General features: G+C 35.9%; 1 protein-coding gene across 1 annotated transcript in view; it reads right to left on the reverse strand.

The window, feature by feature from the left end:
- Positions 1-1,736: 1,736 nt before the first annotated feature.
- EDIL3 (EGF like repeats and discoidin domains 3) overlaps positions 1,737-20,196 on the reverse strand; it is a 411,761-nt gene continuing 393,301 nt past the window's right edge. The window contains exon 11 of the mRNA XM_070412295.1: positions 1,737-4,705. Coding sequence (XP_070268396.1) covers positions 4,556-4,705 — 150 coding nt within the window. The 3' untranslated portion in view covers positions 1,737-4,555. The remainder of the gene's footprint in view (positions 4,706-20,196) is intronic.

Consider the following 20,196-nt stretch of genomic DNA (forward strand, 5'->3'; position numbering starts at 1 on the left):
ACTACAACAGAATCAAAGAACCTTATTTCCCTCTTCAAAATCAATAGAAAAAATGGTACTTGCACTAGGTATTTTTCCTCCGTAAAGAAAAATGACAATACATTTTGTTCCAGGGTAGTTCAGATATTTCTCAACTAGCAATGTGGTTTAATCCTCCATTTATTGGCTCAGGTGAAAGGGTCCTATTGCATCTCAAAGGAAAGAGGCAATATTTTTCACAAATAAATTACCAACTAACTCAGTTGCCAATATTGTTTAAACTATCCTTCAGGAAGGGAGAAATAGAGAGCATTGCATTTCTGACAGTAAACATTCATGTATCTTTACCAAAATCTTTACTTAAAATCATGTATTCAAAGCTGAAGTGTTAGACATTTTAAAATGTTAGGTTATATAGAGAATATTTCCTATTCATGAACTTATCTTAATAGATTTTTTTAAAAAAGTTTTAACATGGTTAGACTTTCCTTCTCAAAATTCTGTTTCTATTATTTTTACATCATGAATCAGTAATTTTAAAAGCCTCATAGTTGAAAATTTTCTGTTGAATAATTATTCTTTTATCTCATTGAATGTTTACTCTGTATACATGTTGTCATGATTCTTTATTGGTCTTATTAAAAAACAATATATATATATATAATTGATTTTATTTAGTAAAAGCATATTTCTGTAGGTTTTTGTGTATGCAAAAATTAGGCAAGCAATGGAACCCCACTGAACCATTCACACTAAATGCAGTGAAATGGAACATATATGGATACATAAACACATATAGTAAGTTAGTACTGAGAACTATCAGAGATCTACTGAAGCTCAACTAAGGAGTCAACATTTAATATTTTATGTTATTTTCTTACTAGAGGCCCAGTGCATGAAATTCGTGCACTGGGGAGAGAGAAGGGGAGTCTGGGCCATCCCTCTCACAATCCAGGACTGCTGGCTCCCAACTGCTCCCTGCCTGCGTGCCTGATTGTCCCCTAACCACTCCCTTACCGGCCCGGTTGCCCCCAACTTCCCTCCCCTGCCAGCCTGGTCTCCCCTAACCGTCCTCCCCTGCTGGCCTGATCGCCCACAACTGCCCTCCCCTGATGGCCATTTTGTTGCCAAATGGGGGCGGCCATCTTGTGTTGGAGTGATGGTTAATTTGCACATTACCTCTTTATTATATAGGATTTTTTTGAAATCTAAGAAAATATCTAAACTGTGGGAAGTACACAGACTTAATATTTTACAGTGACTTCCAGAGAGGGTTTATGGAAAAGCCAAGTGTTCTGATTCTCCTTAAGCAATAACTGAGTTATATGGGTAAATACATATTAATGTTTGTGTTACTGCTTACTTGACTAGATCTCTTCATTTTACTACTGAGAATCATGTACTTAAAAAACAACCGAAATAATAGCATCTGATTAACAATAAGCAGATCCATACTTTAAATATGTGTTAGGTTAAGAAAGGACTTTGGATGATTAGAATTCCAATAAAATTTCCATAGCTAAAAGGAGCAAAAAGAAATGCACACATTTTAATGATTTTGTTTTGGATAGGCCAGTTTTGATGATGTTAATGTATATTTGGAGCCTACTGTAATTTCTATACCTTTCGGTATTTTTCAACTGTCTTGTACAAAAAGGAAAAAAGTAAATCAAGCAACTAGTTAAAGAGTAATGGGCATTCATAATGAGACAATTTGTATATTCTTAAAAATGTGTTTAATTACAACTGCTCCAAAATTATCCCAGATTTTCAAAAGTTTTATTTTAAGTTTGAAGACTAGACAAGGTCATACTGATTTTACAACATCCTACATTATTTAAGTATATATACAAAGAAAAACAACAACATTGGAATATTACACAGCTTGAATGTTTGCAAAGGTTATTTGTGTATTAGTTATTTCTGTACTTACTGACACATCAGATGCCAGCAGTATTATATTTCATAATTTGCTGGCTAGCAAAGGTACAATCTTAGTACCCTAAGTCTTCAAAATTCACAACAGTCCTTATGAAGTCATAAAGAAAGAGAAAGTCAATCCTAATGTTAGAATTAGTGACTATGATAAATGCTTTTAACAAGACATAAATAGAATTGGAGATGTTTAAAATGTTAATTTCATAGATTATAAAATTACCATACTATAATTACTCAATGTGATGAATACTAGGGAATTCTGTATATTATGCTTATGCAATTTCACTTGTTTTAATGTGAATTTAAGTAGAGTAAATTTACTTCACTTTGATGTCACTGATACAAGTGACATAAAAGCTACATATCACTTCACAATAATTAGTAACATTTCCACATGTCAAAATCCTATCATTGTCATGAATTTTGAGCATTGTGGACAAATAAATATTCCATTTGTTATGCCATGTTGGTGAAGAGCATTTAAAGCAGCAGAGAGAAAATGCACAAGCAAGAGAAATTCATTTCATTGTATTTCTAAAAGGTAACAAATATACTTTTAATAAACTCCCTTTGAAAATATTTGCTTAAAAAGCTATCAATAGAATGAAATCAAAGTATCATAGGAAGCCATGAATAACTTTGAAAAAGTAAGTCATTACAAAGAATTATAATTTTTAAAACATTCAGTAAAGAATGATAATTATTCATCATCTACAAAGGAAAACATCTAGAAATTTGGTCGGACAGTAATATTTTAAAGAAGAATAATTAATTAAGTCCAAAAATATACACATACTTATGTGTATATTTTTGGACTTAAGTAATTATTTGCAACATGACTTTAAAATTTAGCAAATTAAAAATATTTAAGTTCCTAACTTTAAAGTAATCACTTAAAAACAATATTGAAGACATGGCAATTTTGTTTTTGAAAGATGATGAAAACTGATCACTATTTCAGATGCTTCAAATTAACGGTATTAAGAGCCTTAAGTAGAAAGTATATGGGCATAGGACAAATATGTGGCCAGACAGTCCTAATTTTGCTCTTATTAAAAATACCATTATGATTGACTTTCTCTTTAAATCCTTCACTATAAGACCACTCCATATATACATCATTAAGAAATGCTAATAACACATGGACAGACAAGACAGTAACATTCTAGTGGCTTTGTTAATGCAGCACAAATTATAAAAGGAAAAATATAACTTAGGATTGTTGCACAGGACCTCAACATTTCGTACACACACTGTACTTTCTTTTCCAGGACCCTTAATTTAAAACTCCAATAATTCTGTGTCTAAGCCTTATAAAAGAAATAATTGTAAAGCTTATAAATTAGATATTGAGGACTTTTATGGAGGCAGTGTGAGCTTTAATTTGAGAAATGTGTCAATGAAACCTCCATTATCAATAACAAATTGTTATGATAATTGCTTATTTTTCAGGACCTTTGAAGCAAAATAAATAGAAATCAATTTTCATCTTGGAAATGGTTTACTACTTTGCCATTAGTAAGTACTTTTCTTCTCACAAATAACTACACAATGTGCTTTCCTGGGAAACCACCACCAGTTTCAAATCTTAATAGAATTCTGGTTTCACAGAAAGTGCAGAGATGAACAAAGAAATAATGAGTATGCTTGGCCAAGCTAGGCAGCACTATGTTAACATTTGTTAAAATATTTTTAATAGACAAACAAAGGCTTCAGCATTCTATTATGTTAAAGTAAAGATAAGGCTATATAAATACCATGGAAATGAAGATAAAAATTTTGATTTTAAAGGAACATAATACAACTTTGTCCTTGTTTATTTTCCAAAATGGTAATATTATTTTTTTTATAAAGGAAGTATCTGGAATTTACATAGGTATAGCCTCCTTCAAGAATAGATTTCATATTCAATCTACTGAGATTAATTATGATCAATCTACTCATTTTCAATCATGTTCCATATGTAAACAATGATACTTCTTTTAGGCAAATAATAGAAAGAAACTCAATTGGAAAAATGTGAACTCATTTAGGCAATATACAATATAAAGAATATAAAATAGAACCAAAAAAAGATCACATGATGTCTGATTAGAAAAAGTAAAGTAAGAATTATAATATCAATTAGTACTGCATGTTACAAATTCTTCTTCAAAATTCTGTTATAAACACTGACAGTGTTTGGTAGGCACAGGGAAACAATTAGGATAATGTAGAGTCACTACAGAAAGAAAAAAAATCTTATTGCTAACATTGTAGTATTCCTTTGATAAGAACTGGTTGTGCATTGATTATAAAAGCTCTATCAACTCTTCCTTTTACTTGATAACTATGAGATTTTTTAACCTTGCTACTCTCTTTCCCTAATATATTTCAACCATTGTGAATGATTCTGGAAACCGTGAGAAAAGTAATTCACAGTTAATGTGTGGTTGCTTAAGAAATTTAAATAATAAAAATCAAATTAAACCTTTGAAAAGGCAGGCTTAGACCTCCTTAAAAAGATAGTTTGTGGCCTACCATAATTTCAGCACTTTTTCATGAAAAACCCCATTCAGTTTCCTACAGATTTTGCACAGTTCATTCCATGGAGATGGAGAGGAGGGAACAGAGAGGAGGGTCGTGGGTGTGGGTGTCCTCACTCCTGCTCTGTGCAGCCCAGCAGCTCCGACCGCAGCGTGATCCTCCCGTACCAGGACCAAGGAAGGATCCTTATGTGCCGCGCATAGATGGGAGGGTCGATGACGTTTTTCCTGTGGGTGTCATTGTCAAAATTGCCCTGGAACACCTGGTAAAGGAGAGTGAAGAACATCAATCATACAGCTGCTTCTTCTTGGGAATTATTTTTATTATTTTCTTATTTGGAGCCCCCCTGCCAACCCCAATGTGAGATTTGGTAACTAATCATGTTATGTTTTTAAAAACATATTGCAGCTTCTTCCTTTTTCTTTTTTTTAAAATCATTATTGTTGAAAGTATTACATATGTCCCCCTCTTTCCCTCATTCTAGTCCCTTCTAGGCTCCCCCACCCCCAGTCCCAGGCCTTCACCATCCTATTGTCTGTGTCCATGGGTTATGCATATATGCATACAAGTTCTTTGGTTGATCTCTCCCCACCCACCCACCCCTGCCTCTTAAAGCCCAGCCCAAACGCAGCTTCTTTTTAATAATCATTTTTAAATTAAGTTGTCAATCTTTAAAAAGAGTTAAATAAGACCAAACTGTTTTGTGTTATGCAGGAATCTATGTGGATCTATCATTTTATCTGCCTATGAATTTTTAAAAATACAACAAATGTTTATTTTTTGCTTTGGTTAGGCAGTGTGTGCTGAAAGTGCTCTCGTCTAAGAGGTGACGCAGAGATCCAGGTTGCTTGCAAATTTCAGCCACATCTGAAACATGTGGCCTCCACACTCACAAAGGACAGGGCGGGAGAGGGTTGCTAGATTGTGCAGGATATCTGAAAGAGCAAGGTATGGAAACAGCTTGCATCATTTCTGGATACATCTCACTAGCCTTAATCAATTATAGGAACCTGGCCCAAATGAAAACGGGGAAGTAGAGAGGAGAACATGAATATCTGGTGAGCATAACAGTCTCTATCACAGTGTCTTTTTGCTCACTTCTCCATAGAGAGCAAGATTAATCCATTTTCAAGAGAGGCAATCTAATCAATGCCGTTTTTGAACTACATTTTTTTTCTTTGCTTCTCTATTAATTCCTGGATCCATACAATACTGTTGTGATCATTGGGGCCCATATGCTCTTAGGCTCTTAGATATTGCCATTACATGACTGTTCTTTTTCTTCTTTTGTTTGAGACCTTCATAATAACTTTGAGAAGTGTCTGCCTCACGATAAACGAATCAATACTATGACCCTGCCCTGGCCAGGTGGCTCAGTTGGTTGGAGCATCATCCCATACACCAAAAAGTTGGGAGTTTGATTCCCCGTCAAGGCACATACTGAGGTTGGGGGTTCAATCCCTGGTCAGGGCTTGTACAGGAGGCAATGGATCAATGTTTCTCTCTCACATCAATGTTTCTCTCCCTCCCTTTCTCTTTAAAAAATCAATAAAAAAACATGTCCTCTGGTAAGGATTTAAAAAAAATTATTAAAAAATGATGACATTGGGATCCTGATAAGAATGGCATAAAATGATACATTATTTTTGGAGAAATTCATGTATTTATAATACTTAGTCTTAAAGATTTTACTATTTTAAACCATGGATTCTGAACATTTATTATTTAAGTATTTCTAAGTGTTTCATATTTACACTTTTGGATTAGAGCTATTAGGATAGTAAAAATTACTTCAAGGTTTCCCTTGTAACTTTATGAGGCATCTTATAATGAGAAGATAATTTCATTTCTTGCTTGAGATCAAAACATAACTATATGGCTAAAGGGAGACCTGAAAATAAAATTTCCCCAAAGCAGTGAAAAAAAAAAAAACACACACCTCCATATCACATGACAATATTTAGCCCGTATCTTTGAACATCCTAAAACTAAAGGGAATGTTTTAAAAATAGCCTTTTATTTTTAGTTGGTTCAGTCCCACATGATCAAAAAGGTTCCCTGGAAAGAAAAAAAATAAAGATATTCTTCTCTGAAGCATTAGACAGCATGACACTGATTAATAGAAGCAACAGACAACATGGGGTAATCTTTCTGCTGGTTTCATGGAAAGATTATGAAGGGAAATACAAGTGCCACTGACATCTGGTGGGGGAATGATTTTTCAACTTGACACCAAATATATCTCAAAAGCTATTATTGAAAAATATTTGCTGAAGAAGAGAATACTGAACTATGCCACATCTAGAATTCATCCTCCTGGCATATCTGAATTCACATTCATATAACAAAAATTTCATCTTCAGCAATGCTCTGACTTGCATTGACCAAGGAGGAATTAGCTCTGGATTAAAATGTGTTACTAAGTAGCAGTGCCTCTGTTAGCACACGTTCACATGTATAGGACATACCATACAAATGCTTATCAAAATCTTGAGAGGTTGTCATTGCAACAGCAGAAAATAGGAGAGTACACACTATGGTTTCCTGACTTTCTCTCTGACATATGATATTGAATTCAAATGCTTCACTGAGACTGTGGTGTTACAATTTAATATAAAACCTAAAATCCAATTTCATAGCCCTGCTAGAGATCTTAATGTATATCTTTGGGATTAATAGAGTTTAAATTCATTAACTTTCATCACAAGATCTATGACAGTCCAAAATATAGCCTTATGCCACTTGTTGGGAAGGAAATATGGGAAGAAACAATTTTCTTTGACATTGATGGTCTTCAGCACACGTTTCCATAAGTAACTATCAACCCACGAAGCAATAGTCCACTCATTACCTATACCCATCTCTTTATCATGGAGAATACATATAGAGAAATGGCATCAGCTCTGAAATTGCACACAGCTAGGGCATTTCTGATTTACTGTATGAAAGTCATAAATATGTGCATGCTCATTAAAAAATTAAATGAAGTTTCATAAAACAGGATGATTTACAACAAAAATGTCAACAGAAAAACAGCCAAGATCTACATTGGAATCACCCAAACTGTGATCTAAAAGTTCTGAAAATACAGTCTTATTTTCAGAGTTCTCTCAGTAATGACACAGCACAGAACACAAAGCACACATTTGCAAATTCCAGCATGACATCTTGTACTTGCTGTGCAAACATGTGGCACATATGCTGTTTTCTTATCTCTAGCACTGGGAAGAGCCTGTTTAAGAATGCTATTTCCATGTTTCACCTGGCCAAAAATGCAAACTTAGTGTTTTTAGTTAGCTTCATAAACTCTAAGAATTCTAGAAGAGTGCTTTCACATATACACTTTAGAGATTTAAGCACCTCGATTGAAATCAAGCCTGAAATGATTGATGGAGAACCGTAAATCTCCATATAGCCGGTAAAACATGAGTTGTGAGAAAGTGGCTTTTATTGAGAAGTTTTTTAAAGGAATTTGCACAAGTTTCAGTTTCAGGAGATTTAATTAGCTGATGACAAGTGTGCTGATATACTCAAACATGATAATGCTCAGGGGTCTCTTAGGCTTCAACCAACATATGGGGCCTCAAGAAAAAAAGCACTCAAGGTATTTTGGAGAGGTTTGCACAATTACAACTTAGGAGTATGTAGGAGAAAATGCAGCTGCCTCAATGTGACGGAGATCTTGGATTCTGTTTTCTAATATCAACTCTACTAGTTAAAATTCAAATCAAATTCAAGTGAGGATTCAAATCTCAATGCAGAAACTACTGGATAAAATTTAATATTCCAGCAACACTTAATATTTTTGTAAGATGAGGTTTGTCATTCTTTGTTAGAAACAATGGAGTATTAAAGCCAGAATAAATGTCATCAGTAGGAGGAGCCAAGGAACTTGGAGGGAGGCAGTATCTCCCATAACAAAGTCCTAGAGCTGGGCATAGCTCAGCCTCTCTTAGCAGTCATGTACTATGGCTCTGCCTTCCACAAATATCCAGAAATCCTTTGGGGAATTTCTTGCATATACTACTTAATTAGCAACTCATCTGGTTTATGAAGATGTAATTCTTTTTATTTGTCCTAAACTTAAGTCATTAAAAGTTTTAAAGAGATTCCCATTGTTCTAAGCTTTTGAAATTTACTTCCTATCCTCCAAATAGTGAGTAGTTTTAAGCTTTTTATTAACAGCCTCCCTGAGCTCTGCAAGTCAGTTTTTTAGCAAGGTGTCAAGTGGCCATCAGTTCATCCCTCTGACCTATAGGTCACCCTCTCTACATTTCAGTACCTCTTTTCTGATATGTGGAGACTAAAACCACATGTGGGATTCCAGATACTAAGGAAATAAATGGGTTAAATAAAGGTTTCTCAAGTTTTCTGTATTTGCATTTGCCTTGTTAATAGTTTCAAACGTACTGTTGGCTTTATTGGCTATACATTTATTCTGATCTGATGTCCTTAAGAGAGAGAAAGGACAAAGATAAAAAATCCATTTCTCTAGGGCAGCATGGTGTATGTGTGTGGGGGGTGCAGGGAAGGAGAGAGCAGGGGAGTGTAAAAGCTAAGAATTCTTTATTTAGCATACATAATTTCAATTAAGTGTCCTCTTCATCTGGAATGCTTATAAAGAAGTTAGAAGAGAACGGTCTGATTGCTGAGAAGCTCTGTTTTTATTTAATTCTACCCATAAATGGAAGAAACTGAGACTTGGAAGAGAAGGCACAGCACCAAATTCCCTCTCTATTTCAGACATGGAACTGTCCACTGATCAGTGGTGAGCCTCAATGTAACAGGGCAGGTATATATTCAGACACTTCAAATGCCTGCCTATCCGTTGGCCTGGAATATGTCTCTTCCTAAGTTCCATCTACTGATCTGAGTCCTTTATTCTTAATGCGTCTAGAAATCTAGGTCTCCAAAAACAACAAAAACAAAAAGACATACCCAGCATCACTTTCTTACATATTTAATAATAACTAACACAAACCTTTCAAATTCAAATTCAAGGGTAAAATCCATGGTTCTTAAAACAATTCCTCAAGTAAGATGCATTTCAAACTTATCTTGATTTCATTCCATTGGTTTCCCTCTGGTTTAACTGTAACTTGATTAAACTGTGGTATTTGTTCGGACACAGTATGCAATGGCTCAAAAGAGTACACTTTTGTTGGAGATACAATCTTTCTATCAATGCAGTCTAAGATTTAAAACTATTAAACTACATTTTGGGTCATGACTAATTGATTTATGGTGAAATAAACTCTGAACTTTTTCATAAAATTTTTCTAAAGCCAGAATTTTCCCCAATTATTTACTGTAAAATAGATTTATAGTAGATGTAGAAATTTATATTTATCTCAATTTCATTTCAGTTTATTGAATTTATGACATTTTAAAATAGTAATTCCTAGGTAAAATTATGATGTATTTAAAAAGTAGTGGAAATTTAGTGGACATTAGGATTTAAGTATCTATTTCATAAAGTAACCATTTATGTATTATGTAAGTATAAAATCTGATTTTTGTGGTGACATAAAGGAATTATACTTATTAGTTTATAGATCAGCATCATAAAACTCATTTTTATGTATTTAGTATCAACATTCCTTGAATTTTTTGGATTGTTAAATATTTCTATTATAGCTTGAATCAATGTTTTAAGTGACTTAATGCCTTATGGACATTTTCACAGAATAAGTATGCACAAATGGTGTTAAACATAATATTTATCTATTTGGATAGGGTTTATAAGAGAGACTTCATTTTTTTCTGATTTTCTGATTAGATTATCAATATATTTTAGACTAAGCTGCAATTTAATTTATACTTACTTTGCCCTATCAAGGAGCATTTAAAAAATAAAGCTTTTTATTAAAAAATAAAATAAAAATTATTTTTTAAATGTATATAAATTATGTTTTAAAAAGTTTCTGTTAGTTGTATAAAATGGGGAAAAAAGAGGACATATGTAATACTTTCGATAATAAAGATTTAAAAAAATTCTTATTGGCAGTTTCACGTGTGAAACTTCTGTTAGTGATTGGATATAAAAAGTTTGAAAACAAAGTTTGATTCTTTTAGCTGACATAGACTCTAGCTATTTTCAGTGAATTCAATTTTCTAGGAAAATTTACCAGCATCCTGAAGCCATTTCATGATTGAATGGCTACTATATCATTCTTGATGGTTTTCTCTACAATCAATTCCACTAAACCAATGAAACTGTAACAAAATTAGTCTAAATATAAGTACATTCTTTCAGATGTAATAAGGAAACAAGAAACCAGTTTTCAGGTAAATTCCAATATTCTAGGAAATGTTCCTTGGAAAATAGTGCCTATCAAGAAGAGAATCCCATTCTAAGACGTACCCCCAATAAACAAATAAATAAACAAACAAAAAATCCTGAAAGACTATTGTTGGAGGTAGTAGATTGTATTAACAAAAGTCTATATTGATCACCAGCCTGCAGAAGAATGAGTTGGGGATGAGTCATCACTATCGGACACCCCAACAACGCTGCAGCAAAAATCCTCAGCAGCACAGAGGGACAGGGAGCTGCCACCGTGTCTTCCAACCCAAATCATCTTGAGTAGCACTGCTGCCCTGCAAAAGTGCTGATGAGGTGCCCTAACCGGTTTGGCTCAGTGGATAGAGCACTGGCCTGCGGACTGAAGGGTCCCAGGTTCGATTCCGGTCAAGGGCATGTACCCCTGTTGCAGGCACATCCCCAGTGGGGGGTGTGCAGGAGGCAGCTGATCGATGTTTCTAACTCTCTATCCCTCTCCCTTCCTCTCTGTTAAAAAAATATATTTAAAAAAAAGTGCTGATGAAGTAAGGCCATACCCTCCTGAAACAGTGTGTTAGCAGGTGAAAATTTCTGCGTAGTTCAGGATGTGTCAAATCTAGTTTAGTCATAACATCTGTAGATACATGTCATTCCAGTGAGCAGTGTATAGTTCATACAACTTTGTGTAATAAAAGACTAACCTTACCCAAAGGGATGTTTGACCTTTGTCTTCAGCTACTGGGGGAAAATTAACTCCCTTGGAAAGTCCCGAATGATAAGAGGGTCTCTGTTTACGTGGGGGCTTTAGGCCACACCAAATAGTCCACGCCAACAATGTGAGTTATGGTGGGGCCTTTGGGGCTGGAGACTAAAGTCACCCGTGGAAGCATTGAACCATGTCTATGTGACAGAGCTTCAATAAACATTCTGCCCATCAGGGCTGGGGTGAGTTTCCCTGGTTGGCAGCACCATCCGGGACTCCGCTGAGAGAGAGCAGAAAGCTCCTGCCTGGACCTCTTCTGGACTCTGCTCCATATGCTTGGCTAATTTTTATCTGAAACCTGTCGCTGTCATGAAGTGTAACTGTGAGTGTCGTTTTAAACAAGCTCTGTGAGTCCTTCTAGTGAATTATCCAACCTGAGGTGGTCTTAGGGACCTCTGAACCTGCAATTGGTATCAGAAATAAGTGGAATTGTGAACTTCCAAACTTTGCAATGAGCAATTAATGTTGCAAGGTTAGCGGACTTTTTATATTTGTAACATTGATTAGTCTGAAAAGGGACCTCAGTTGTCTAAAAGGGTTGTATCTAAAACTTTCTCATATCCTGTGCCAGACTTGTGACAAGATTAGTTATCATCTCAGCCTTTTCGGATTCTTTGATTAAATCCTGACTTGACAACCTATTGTAATGTATTTATTGTAGTCCTGGAGCACACTATCTACATTTTCTACTCTTAGGTTCTGTTCCATTTTTACTTGCTCTTGTTTTTATTTTCTGGATAGTATTTATTCTCACGAACAAAAACTTAATAAATATATCAAACAACTAGTACTACTTGTTCTGTTTCATATTTTAGTAACAAAACAATTCCACATCTTTATTCTTCTATATTTCTTTAATGTCATTTTTTGCAAAGGCTTACACATTCTTTGGGGAATATTACTTTGGCCATCTACTGAGGATTAATTTAAAATCAGAGAAACTGCAGTCAGGTTTTCTGAAAGCTGTAGAGCATGGTGACATATATAAATAATTCTGCATCATATTTCATATTGGATGCCAATTTTTCTGTGTTCCTTTCAAAATGTTGTTTTGTTTCTAAGCCCTTTTAAAAGTCTGGACCCTGGTTGCTTCAGAGATTTCTTTGCTTTCCAAGCTACCTCCAAGAAATTAAATAAAGCTTTCAAATTGCCCATCCAAGGATTTAACTTCAAAGGTCCAATTATAGAACATTTTTGTTTGATGGGGGAATGAAAAGAAAAAACATGGAGACTAGTTCCATGTCTTTCTTCCACCTGCGCATGAATCATTTTCAACCATTGAAATTAATATATGGATTCTCTGAGAACATTATTCCACTCTCATTGTTGCTCTCAGGAGATTTCTGGTGATTCTGAAATGGGCTCTCTTTTGTTATTATGCAAAAATCTAGGTCTTTGGCTTAAGGGAATGCTACATTTCACTGAACTGATCTGGATTTGCTTCATGCTTAGACTGTATATAAATCTCTGATTATATTCCAAAAATTTTTACTTAGCCAGAAATTTGATATTCACTTAGAATTCTTGCAGTACTATTTTGCAATCTATTGTTCTTTCTGTTAGACTTTTTTTTCTTTAAAATGCACCAATGGGATATTTTAAATATAATTGGCCCAAAATGCAAATATATTGTATTTTTTTCTACCCTGGCTATAAAGGGTCATTTATTACTTTTTAAATTGTCACATGTTCTATATCATTTTCCTGTAATTGATGTGAAAGTTGGTTGGCTGATATACAATTCTGGATTGGTAAAGTGGGCTGTAATATCTTTCTAAAATTCATTCTTTCCTGGCACTCTGGGGGTTGAAGTGTTGGGAAAGAAGAGGAAATGGCACATCTTCGGGAGTATTTTTGAGAACTTGTAACTTCTGGCCTGACATAGAAGGGGTCAACTGACCCAAAGAGATATGAGATTAAGGGCTCTACCTCTCCACAGTCATACCAACTTCTCTATTACTGGAAAGCTGGCATAGGTTACACTTGTAATTTCCTAGTCCAGTGTGAGAGTGACAAGTTCAACCAAGGATTTGCTAAGATACAACCCGGTCAGGGGAAAGTGGAAAGGGACTGGGGACAGAGCAGCCACTTCCATTCCATCTGTGGTTTTCTTTCATAACCTGGACTCCAGGGAGCTGGAGACCTGGCAGCTTCCTAGAAAGAACCGGAAGAGCCTCACTGAGAAATTCACATGACCTTTGTTACTCGGTGTGACCCTGGAAAATCACCCAGAGAAAAATCAGAAGACTTTAACTCTGTCGACTGTTATCTTCCTTCTCCTAAACTAGCGGGCATTTAGAATGCTCAGTCTAAAAGTCAGGATGTGGGACACACCACCACGTTTAACTCCTTTTGTGATGAAAGTTTCCTTAAGTAACAGGAATATCCTAGGAAATATATCACATAGGATGACTGCCTGTAAAGATTTATGGAACATAAAATATGTCATTCTACACTGTGGCTATATATTTGCACTATCTGTCCTCTAGCACTCAGATTTTAACTGCCATAAGAAATACTCCTGCAGAAAAATTAGAACTGGAAAATCATCTCCTTTTCAAAGATATCTCCACGAGATATTACCAAGTGTTGTCAGAAACTAAGAGCATCTAACTTTTTCTTTTCAGTCTAACATCAGAATTGCAGAGATGCCTTTCCTTTTTTTCTAAAAAGTACAGGTAGCCTGTCTCTCTATTGATGCCCAGTGCTCATCTCTTAAAATTTCCTAAATCACACCCAGCATTTGCATTTTATCAGAACAATCTATAGTCTGAGTGTATCCCTTCATAGTCGATATGTAGATGATGGGCAGTAGAGAAATTGGTGGCTGATAATTCTCATCCCACATTAAGAACCTTTTGTCACGCCACGTCTCTGAAGGGTTTTATATTGTCTTGGTCAGAAATGACTTAGTACAGAGACACATGTATGAGCACAGCAGTGATTTAAGCATTCAATGTGTCTCAACCAAACTGGCACCGAGGAGAAAAGAGTATCAGGGAGTGGCAGAAGATAATCCTGGAGATGAGTGATGAAGCAGCAAAGGGGGAGTTCAGGGCTGAAACAGTGTGTGTGTGTGTGTGTGTGTGTGTGTGTGTGTGTGTACGCCTAGGCAAGAAGGAAGGCTTTCTCCTTTATCTTCTGTGCATTCTCAGGAGACCGGCTAACCCAGCTGGAAGATCTAGGGGATCTTTAATGGAAACGGGGTTGTGAGATATACGTTATGAGATATACATATACTAAAAATTATTCATTGTTTATCTGAAATTCATATTTAAAAGGCATCCTTTATTTTATTTCCTAAATCTGACAATCCTATGGGAAGAACATAGGGAATCCTTGCCTGAGCTGAGCAGGTGCAAACTCTGCTTTGGTCTGAGCTGAATTCTGGATGATTTTGTCTCAAAGATCTGAGGGTATATTGATTATTAAAATATACTTGCTATCAGGAGGTAAACGTCAACTTTGCTCTTACTTATAGATATTGGTGAACTACCAAAAGTAAGAAACAAAAGTGCTATTTTGCTATGTAAAAGTAATATTATTTTCACTCTTATGAAAAATGTCCTCTTTTAACTATTATTAACTATTTAATATTTCATTTATCTGTACAAAATTAAGTTTGTTTCTAGCTTTAATGGAGAGCTGGAAGTTAATTCCTGTGTTCAGTCTTCTTAGGTTTGGTCACCTGTTCACAGCTGCAGAGAAAATTGGGGGGAGTGTCCCTTCATACAGGTATAATCACTGGATTCATCTTTTATTTTTCAATCAGTTTTGTGTTTCTAGTTACAACAGAAACTTCGTAATGATGAGAAATGTGTTGCCTTTTTCATAAGATCCCCAAGGGGCTTAATACAAATGTGCGTCTCAAGAGCACTCCATGCATCCTAATGCAATTTTACTTTGAGATCCAATAAAAGGAAATACACCAGAATCACTAGCCAGTGGGTCACTTTAGAGGGTGTGGCAGCGTCAGAAATCTTGTTATAGTTTCTCATAAACATGGAACTATAACAAGTATCTTTTAGTGTTTTTTTTTTTTTTAGATTTAAACTACAGAAAAGTAGAAAAGACTGGAATATTAATTCATTTTGAAAGTGGTAAAGACTTTTAATTGCTCAATATACTGCAGCTGATGGTGTGATGGCGGACAGTAAAAATGGCATGTGCACCATGTAGAATTAGTGTTTTTGAAAGGTTCTTTTTACCTTCAAAAGAATATTATATTAAAAAGTCAAAATATTGGTTGCTTGGAATTTTATTTAGAAATGAATTGGATTCTTTTAAAAAATATATTTTATTGATTTTTTACAGAGAGGAATAGAGAGGTAGAAACATTGATGAGAGAGAAATATCGATCAGCTGCCTCCAGCACACCCCCAACTGGGGATATGCCCGCAACCCAGGTACATGCCCTTGACCAGAATCGAACCTGGGACCTTTCAGTCTGCAGGCCGACACTCTATCCACTGAGCCAAACCGGTTAGGGCTGGATTCATTCTTTTTTGCTGTATTCTAGCCAATGGTCAATGCATAGTTTCACCCACCAAAATAATGACATGGATTCTGTCTTACTCAGGCTGATCGAGTGCTTGATTTCATGGCAGGACAGAGAACTACTAGATTCCCATTAAATAGGATGTTCCCATTTTTCTAACAAAAATATTAACAATTTTTCTTAGGTAAGTTCCTTATTGGGTTCATTACTGCCATTTAGTAAATGATAAAATACTTGAATTTTAAATCATTTATTAAAATTTTATTTTCTTGACCATTCCAAGTCTATCAACAATCAGTATATATATATTTTGTATGTGTTAACAGTTTGGTCATTGCATAGTGTCCTACTTGGTCTAACACTTGATGGGTCCCTCATAGTAGTAATACAAGGATGACCTAAATAAGATAATAAGTAATTATTTTCTACTGAGGAATATTGTTGTGCTAGAGGCCCAGTGCACAAAATTCTTGCATGGGGGGAGGCCCTCAGTCCGGCCTGCACCCTCTCGCAATCTGGGACCGCTGGCTCCTAACCACTTGCCTGCCTGCCTGATCACCTCTAACCACTCTGCATGCTGGCCTGATGCCCCTAACTGCTCCCCTGCTGGCCTGATTGCCCCTAACTGCTACCCTGCAGGCCTGATCACCCCTAACTGCCATCCCCTGCCGGCCTGATAGCCCCTAACCACCTCTGCCTTGGCCCCTGCCACCATGGCTTTGTCTGGAAGGACGTCCAGAAGATGTCTGGCCTAATTAGCATATTATTAGTATAGATATTATTAGCATATTATTAGTATAGATATAGTATAGTATACCCTTTTATTAGTATAGATGATTGTGTCTAATAATATGTAAATCAATCATGTATGTGAGATATTCAGAATTTTCAGTGCAGACATTTTTATTAATTTCTAATGAGTGATGGCTGATTAGGAAAACAAAAATAAGAAAATTTTAAGGCTTTCAGCATTTAAGCATTGGGAAATCAAGGCCCCAAAGCATCTATACTAATAAAAGGGTAATATGCTAATTAAACTGGGTTAGTCGGACATCTTCCTGACATCTGACTTCCTTTCAGACCGTTAGGGGGTGACCAGGCCAGGAGGGGGGCAGTTAGGGGGTGACCAGGCCGACAGGGGACCAGTTAGGGGGCAATTAGGCCAGCAAGCAGAGGCAGTTAGGGGTGATCAGGCAGGCAGGTAGAGTGGTTAGAGGAGATCAGGCAGGCAGGCAATCAGTTAGGAGCCAGCGGTCTGGGATTGTGAGAGGGATGTCCCACTACCCGTTTAGGCCCCATCCCACAGGGCAGCTGAACATCCCCTGAGGAGTCCCAGATTGGAGATGGTGCAGGCGAGGCTGAGGAAAGCCCTCCCCCCATTCATGAATTTTATGCACCAGGCCTCTAGTATAATAATAAAAATGTTATTTTTTATTAATAAACATGTTACTTTAATAACACTATTATATACACATTTCTTGTGTTTTTCACACATCTTTTTTTCATTCATGCAGAACATCTGTTAACTTACAAAAACTACATTTAAGGTAGTTTATCACATTTTAGGTAGTTTATCATATTTTTTGAAAATAAAGGTGTTCTGGGTTTTTAGGACATAAAATAACACAAAGAAGAAACACATACTCATTACTCATTGTATTTCCTACATTGTTTTCCTTTTTCTCCATAAACTTATTGAGAATGATGTTTCATAGCATCTGTGCTGGGATGTTATCTGTCACTAATTATGAGTCATAAGAGCAATCAACCCCCAAATTATTGAGTTTTATGGATTTTGTGCTTGATATTTACTTGTGTTTTTTTACTACCTGATGGTATGTCCTTAAACAAGCACTTTAATTTTGTTTTAAATAAAGAAGATTAAAAGAATACAAATACCACCTAAGAAATGTAAAGACTTCACTAGCCAAAATTAACCATATATTTCACATTGCTAATCTTTAATACTATAGACTATAAAATAACAAACAAAAAATCTTCTTTGCAACTTTAAATCAATCCTTGAAGAAAGACAACTAGTTTTCTATTGTCTCCAAATAAACCAAGTGACTTCTTAAAATTAATGAGCTTCTTAACATACAATGGCCTCTGATTGTTCCTATAGCTAGTCTGTCACTTTAGGTTACCTTTTATTTCTACCATGTAGCTAGTTACTTGATTCTTGAATTGTAATTATTTAAGTTACTAACCATCTCCAACCCATAAACACGCTTCCCATTCCTCTCTTCCTCTCCTGCTGCTAAATCCTTCTTTATGCTGGGTTCAGGAACAGACATATTTAGGTAGGCAGGACACCTGTATTCATGTAAACATGAAAATGGAAAGACAGTCCTGTCTATTTGCCTCTGAAGTTGCACCCAGTTTTTTGCCTTGTTTCTGACCCCAAGCCCCCACTTCACAACGGATTCTGAGGAGAGTCTCCATCATGTTGTTCTCTGTGCACCTTCACAACTGTCACTCTGCTCACGGGTGACAATAGGCTACTTTGCAAATTTAAATTGGTTCAATGTGCTTATCCTTTCCCAACCCAGCAGGCAGATCTAGAACTGCAAACAACTTTCACTTTGCTACATCAATTCTATACTGGAATATTTCCTGAGATTGTGGCCTTCTTGTTCAGAGACCTTGACAAAATTTATAGAGATCTCATTCTATTTTTGGCAGGAGCATGAATTACAAATGCTAAATGAGGACTTATAGGACTTCCTTGAGTTTTGTAATTGGTATACTATATATATTATGAAAATAACTGAACCTCTTTATTTACATTGTTTCAATAAATATTTTGTCTCTGCATCAGTTAGCAGACCTCCATTCAGTCTTAAAGAACACCGTTTTTGTTTTTGTTTTAAAATATATTTTATTGATTTTTTTACAGAGAGGAAGGGAGAGGGATAGAGAGTTAGAAACATCGATCAGCTGCCTCCTGCACACTTCCCACTGGGGATGTGCCCGCAACCAAGGTACATGCCCTTGACCGGAATCGAACCCGGGACCCTTGAGTCCGCAGGCCGATGCTCTATCCACTGAGCCAAACCGGTTAGGGCGAAGAACACCGTTTTTTAAGTCTTTAATTCTATGTAGTTTTTATAGCACTAAAAGTGGAATCAGGACATTAACTATTATTATCTCCCTCTCTCTACTCCTGAGCAGATTTACAGTTGTGAGTATATGAAAAACAGAGTTTATTCTTATGTTATTATTTATTAGTTATTGTATTATTTTCCCTACAAACAATTATAAACCTACTTTTGCCCCACCCTACAATTTAAAATTAAAAAGGGTGAGCTCATCATTAAACTTTACATTATGTCAAAATAGCAATCTTCTTAGGTAATATCTGGAGTTTGAAAATACCACCACATTTATGTAACTATAGGCAATTTTGCATTCTTCACACCAGCCATATCTTAGTCAGGTCCCATAATATTGAATTACAACAAGGAAAAAAGCAGATAAAATTCTAAATAACCGTGATACCAGATGGTGGTTATTTAAATAAGACTGTCCTTATTTTTAGAAAACAAACTATATCCTCATCTTTTTAACTTAGTTCTAATTAATTCACTCACCAAATACCTCAGTAAGCACTCTACTGTGGCTACATATAAATCTCCATCATGTAAGGGCACAGCTCACTTGCTATTTTTGAAGTTGAGTGTTTTGTGTAGTCAAGTAGTATTTGAAAATTGCTTTCAGAAAAGCAGCTACTTTCCCTCCTTCCCTGCCTTATGTAAAGCAGTCACAGAGCTCTGAGTGCATGAAACTCATGATCTCCATGCGAGACGAAGAGAATCTCTCTTTGCTCCTGCTGCTCAAAAACTGGGGGCTGCTCCACCTTGCAAGGTCAATTCACCCCTTTCGTTTTCCTCCTGCTGGCCTCCTCCTCAGTGGTTGCCATGGAAGATTTCATCTGTTTCCCTCCAAAGGGTTTCTTCAGGTTTTAATTTTCTGAGTCAGGTCGAACTTCAAAAGAAGAGCATGGCTATTGACTACTGGACCCATGTCTCCTTCAGTCTGCCTCACTGATGAGCTGAACTTTCCAGGCTTTAAATATTCAAATTTAATTTCAGCTAATGGAGGGTGCCAGCTTCAGCAGAAAGGAAGGATGCCTTGTAGTTACTGTCAAATTTGAATATATCCTCCAATATACATTATGGAAGCTTTATTAATGAGAATTGTGACTTG

Source organism: Myotis yumanensis, unplaced genomic scaffold, assembly GCF_028538775.1.
Source record: "Myotis yumanensis isolate MYYU_CA2020_CCGP unplaced genomic scaffold, mMyoYum1.0.hap1 SCAF_4, whole genome shotgun sequence".
Lineage (NCBI taxonomy): Eukaryota > Metazoa > Chordata > Mammalia > Chiroptera > Vespertilionidae > Myotis > Myotis yumanensis.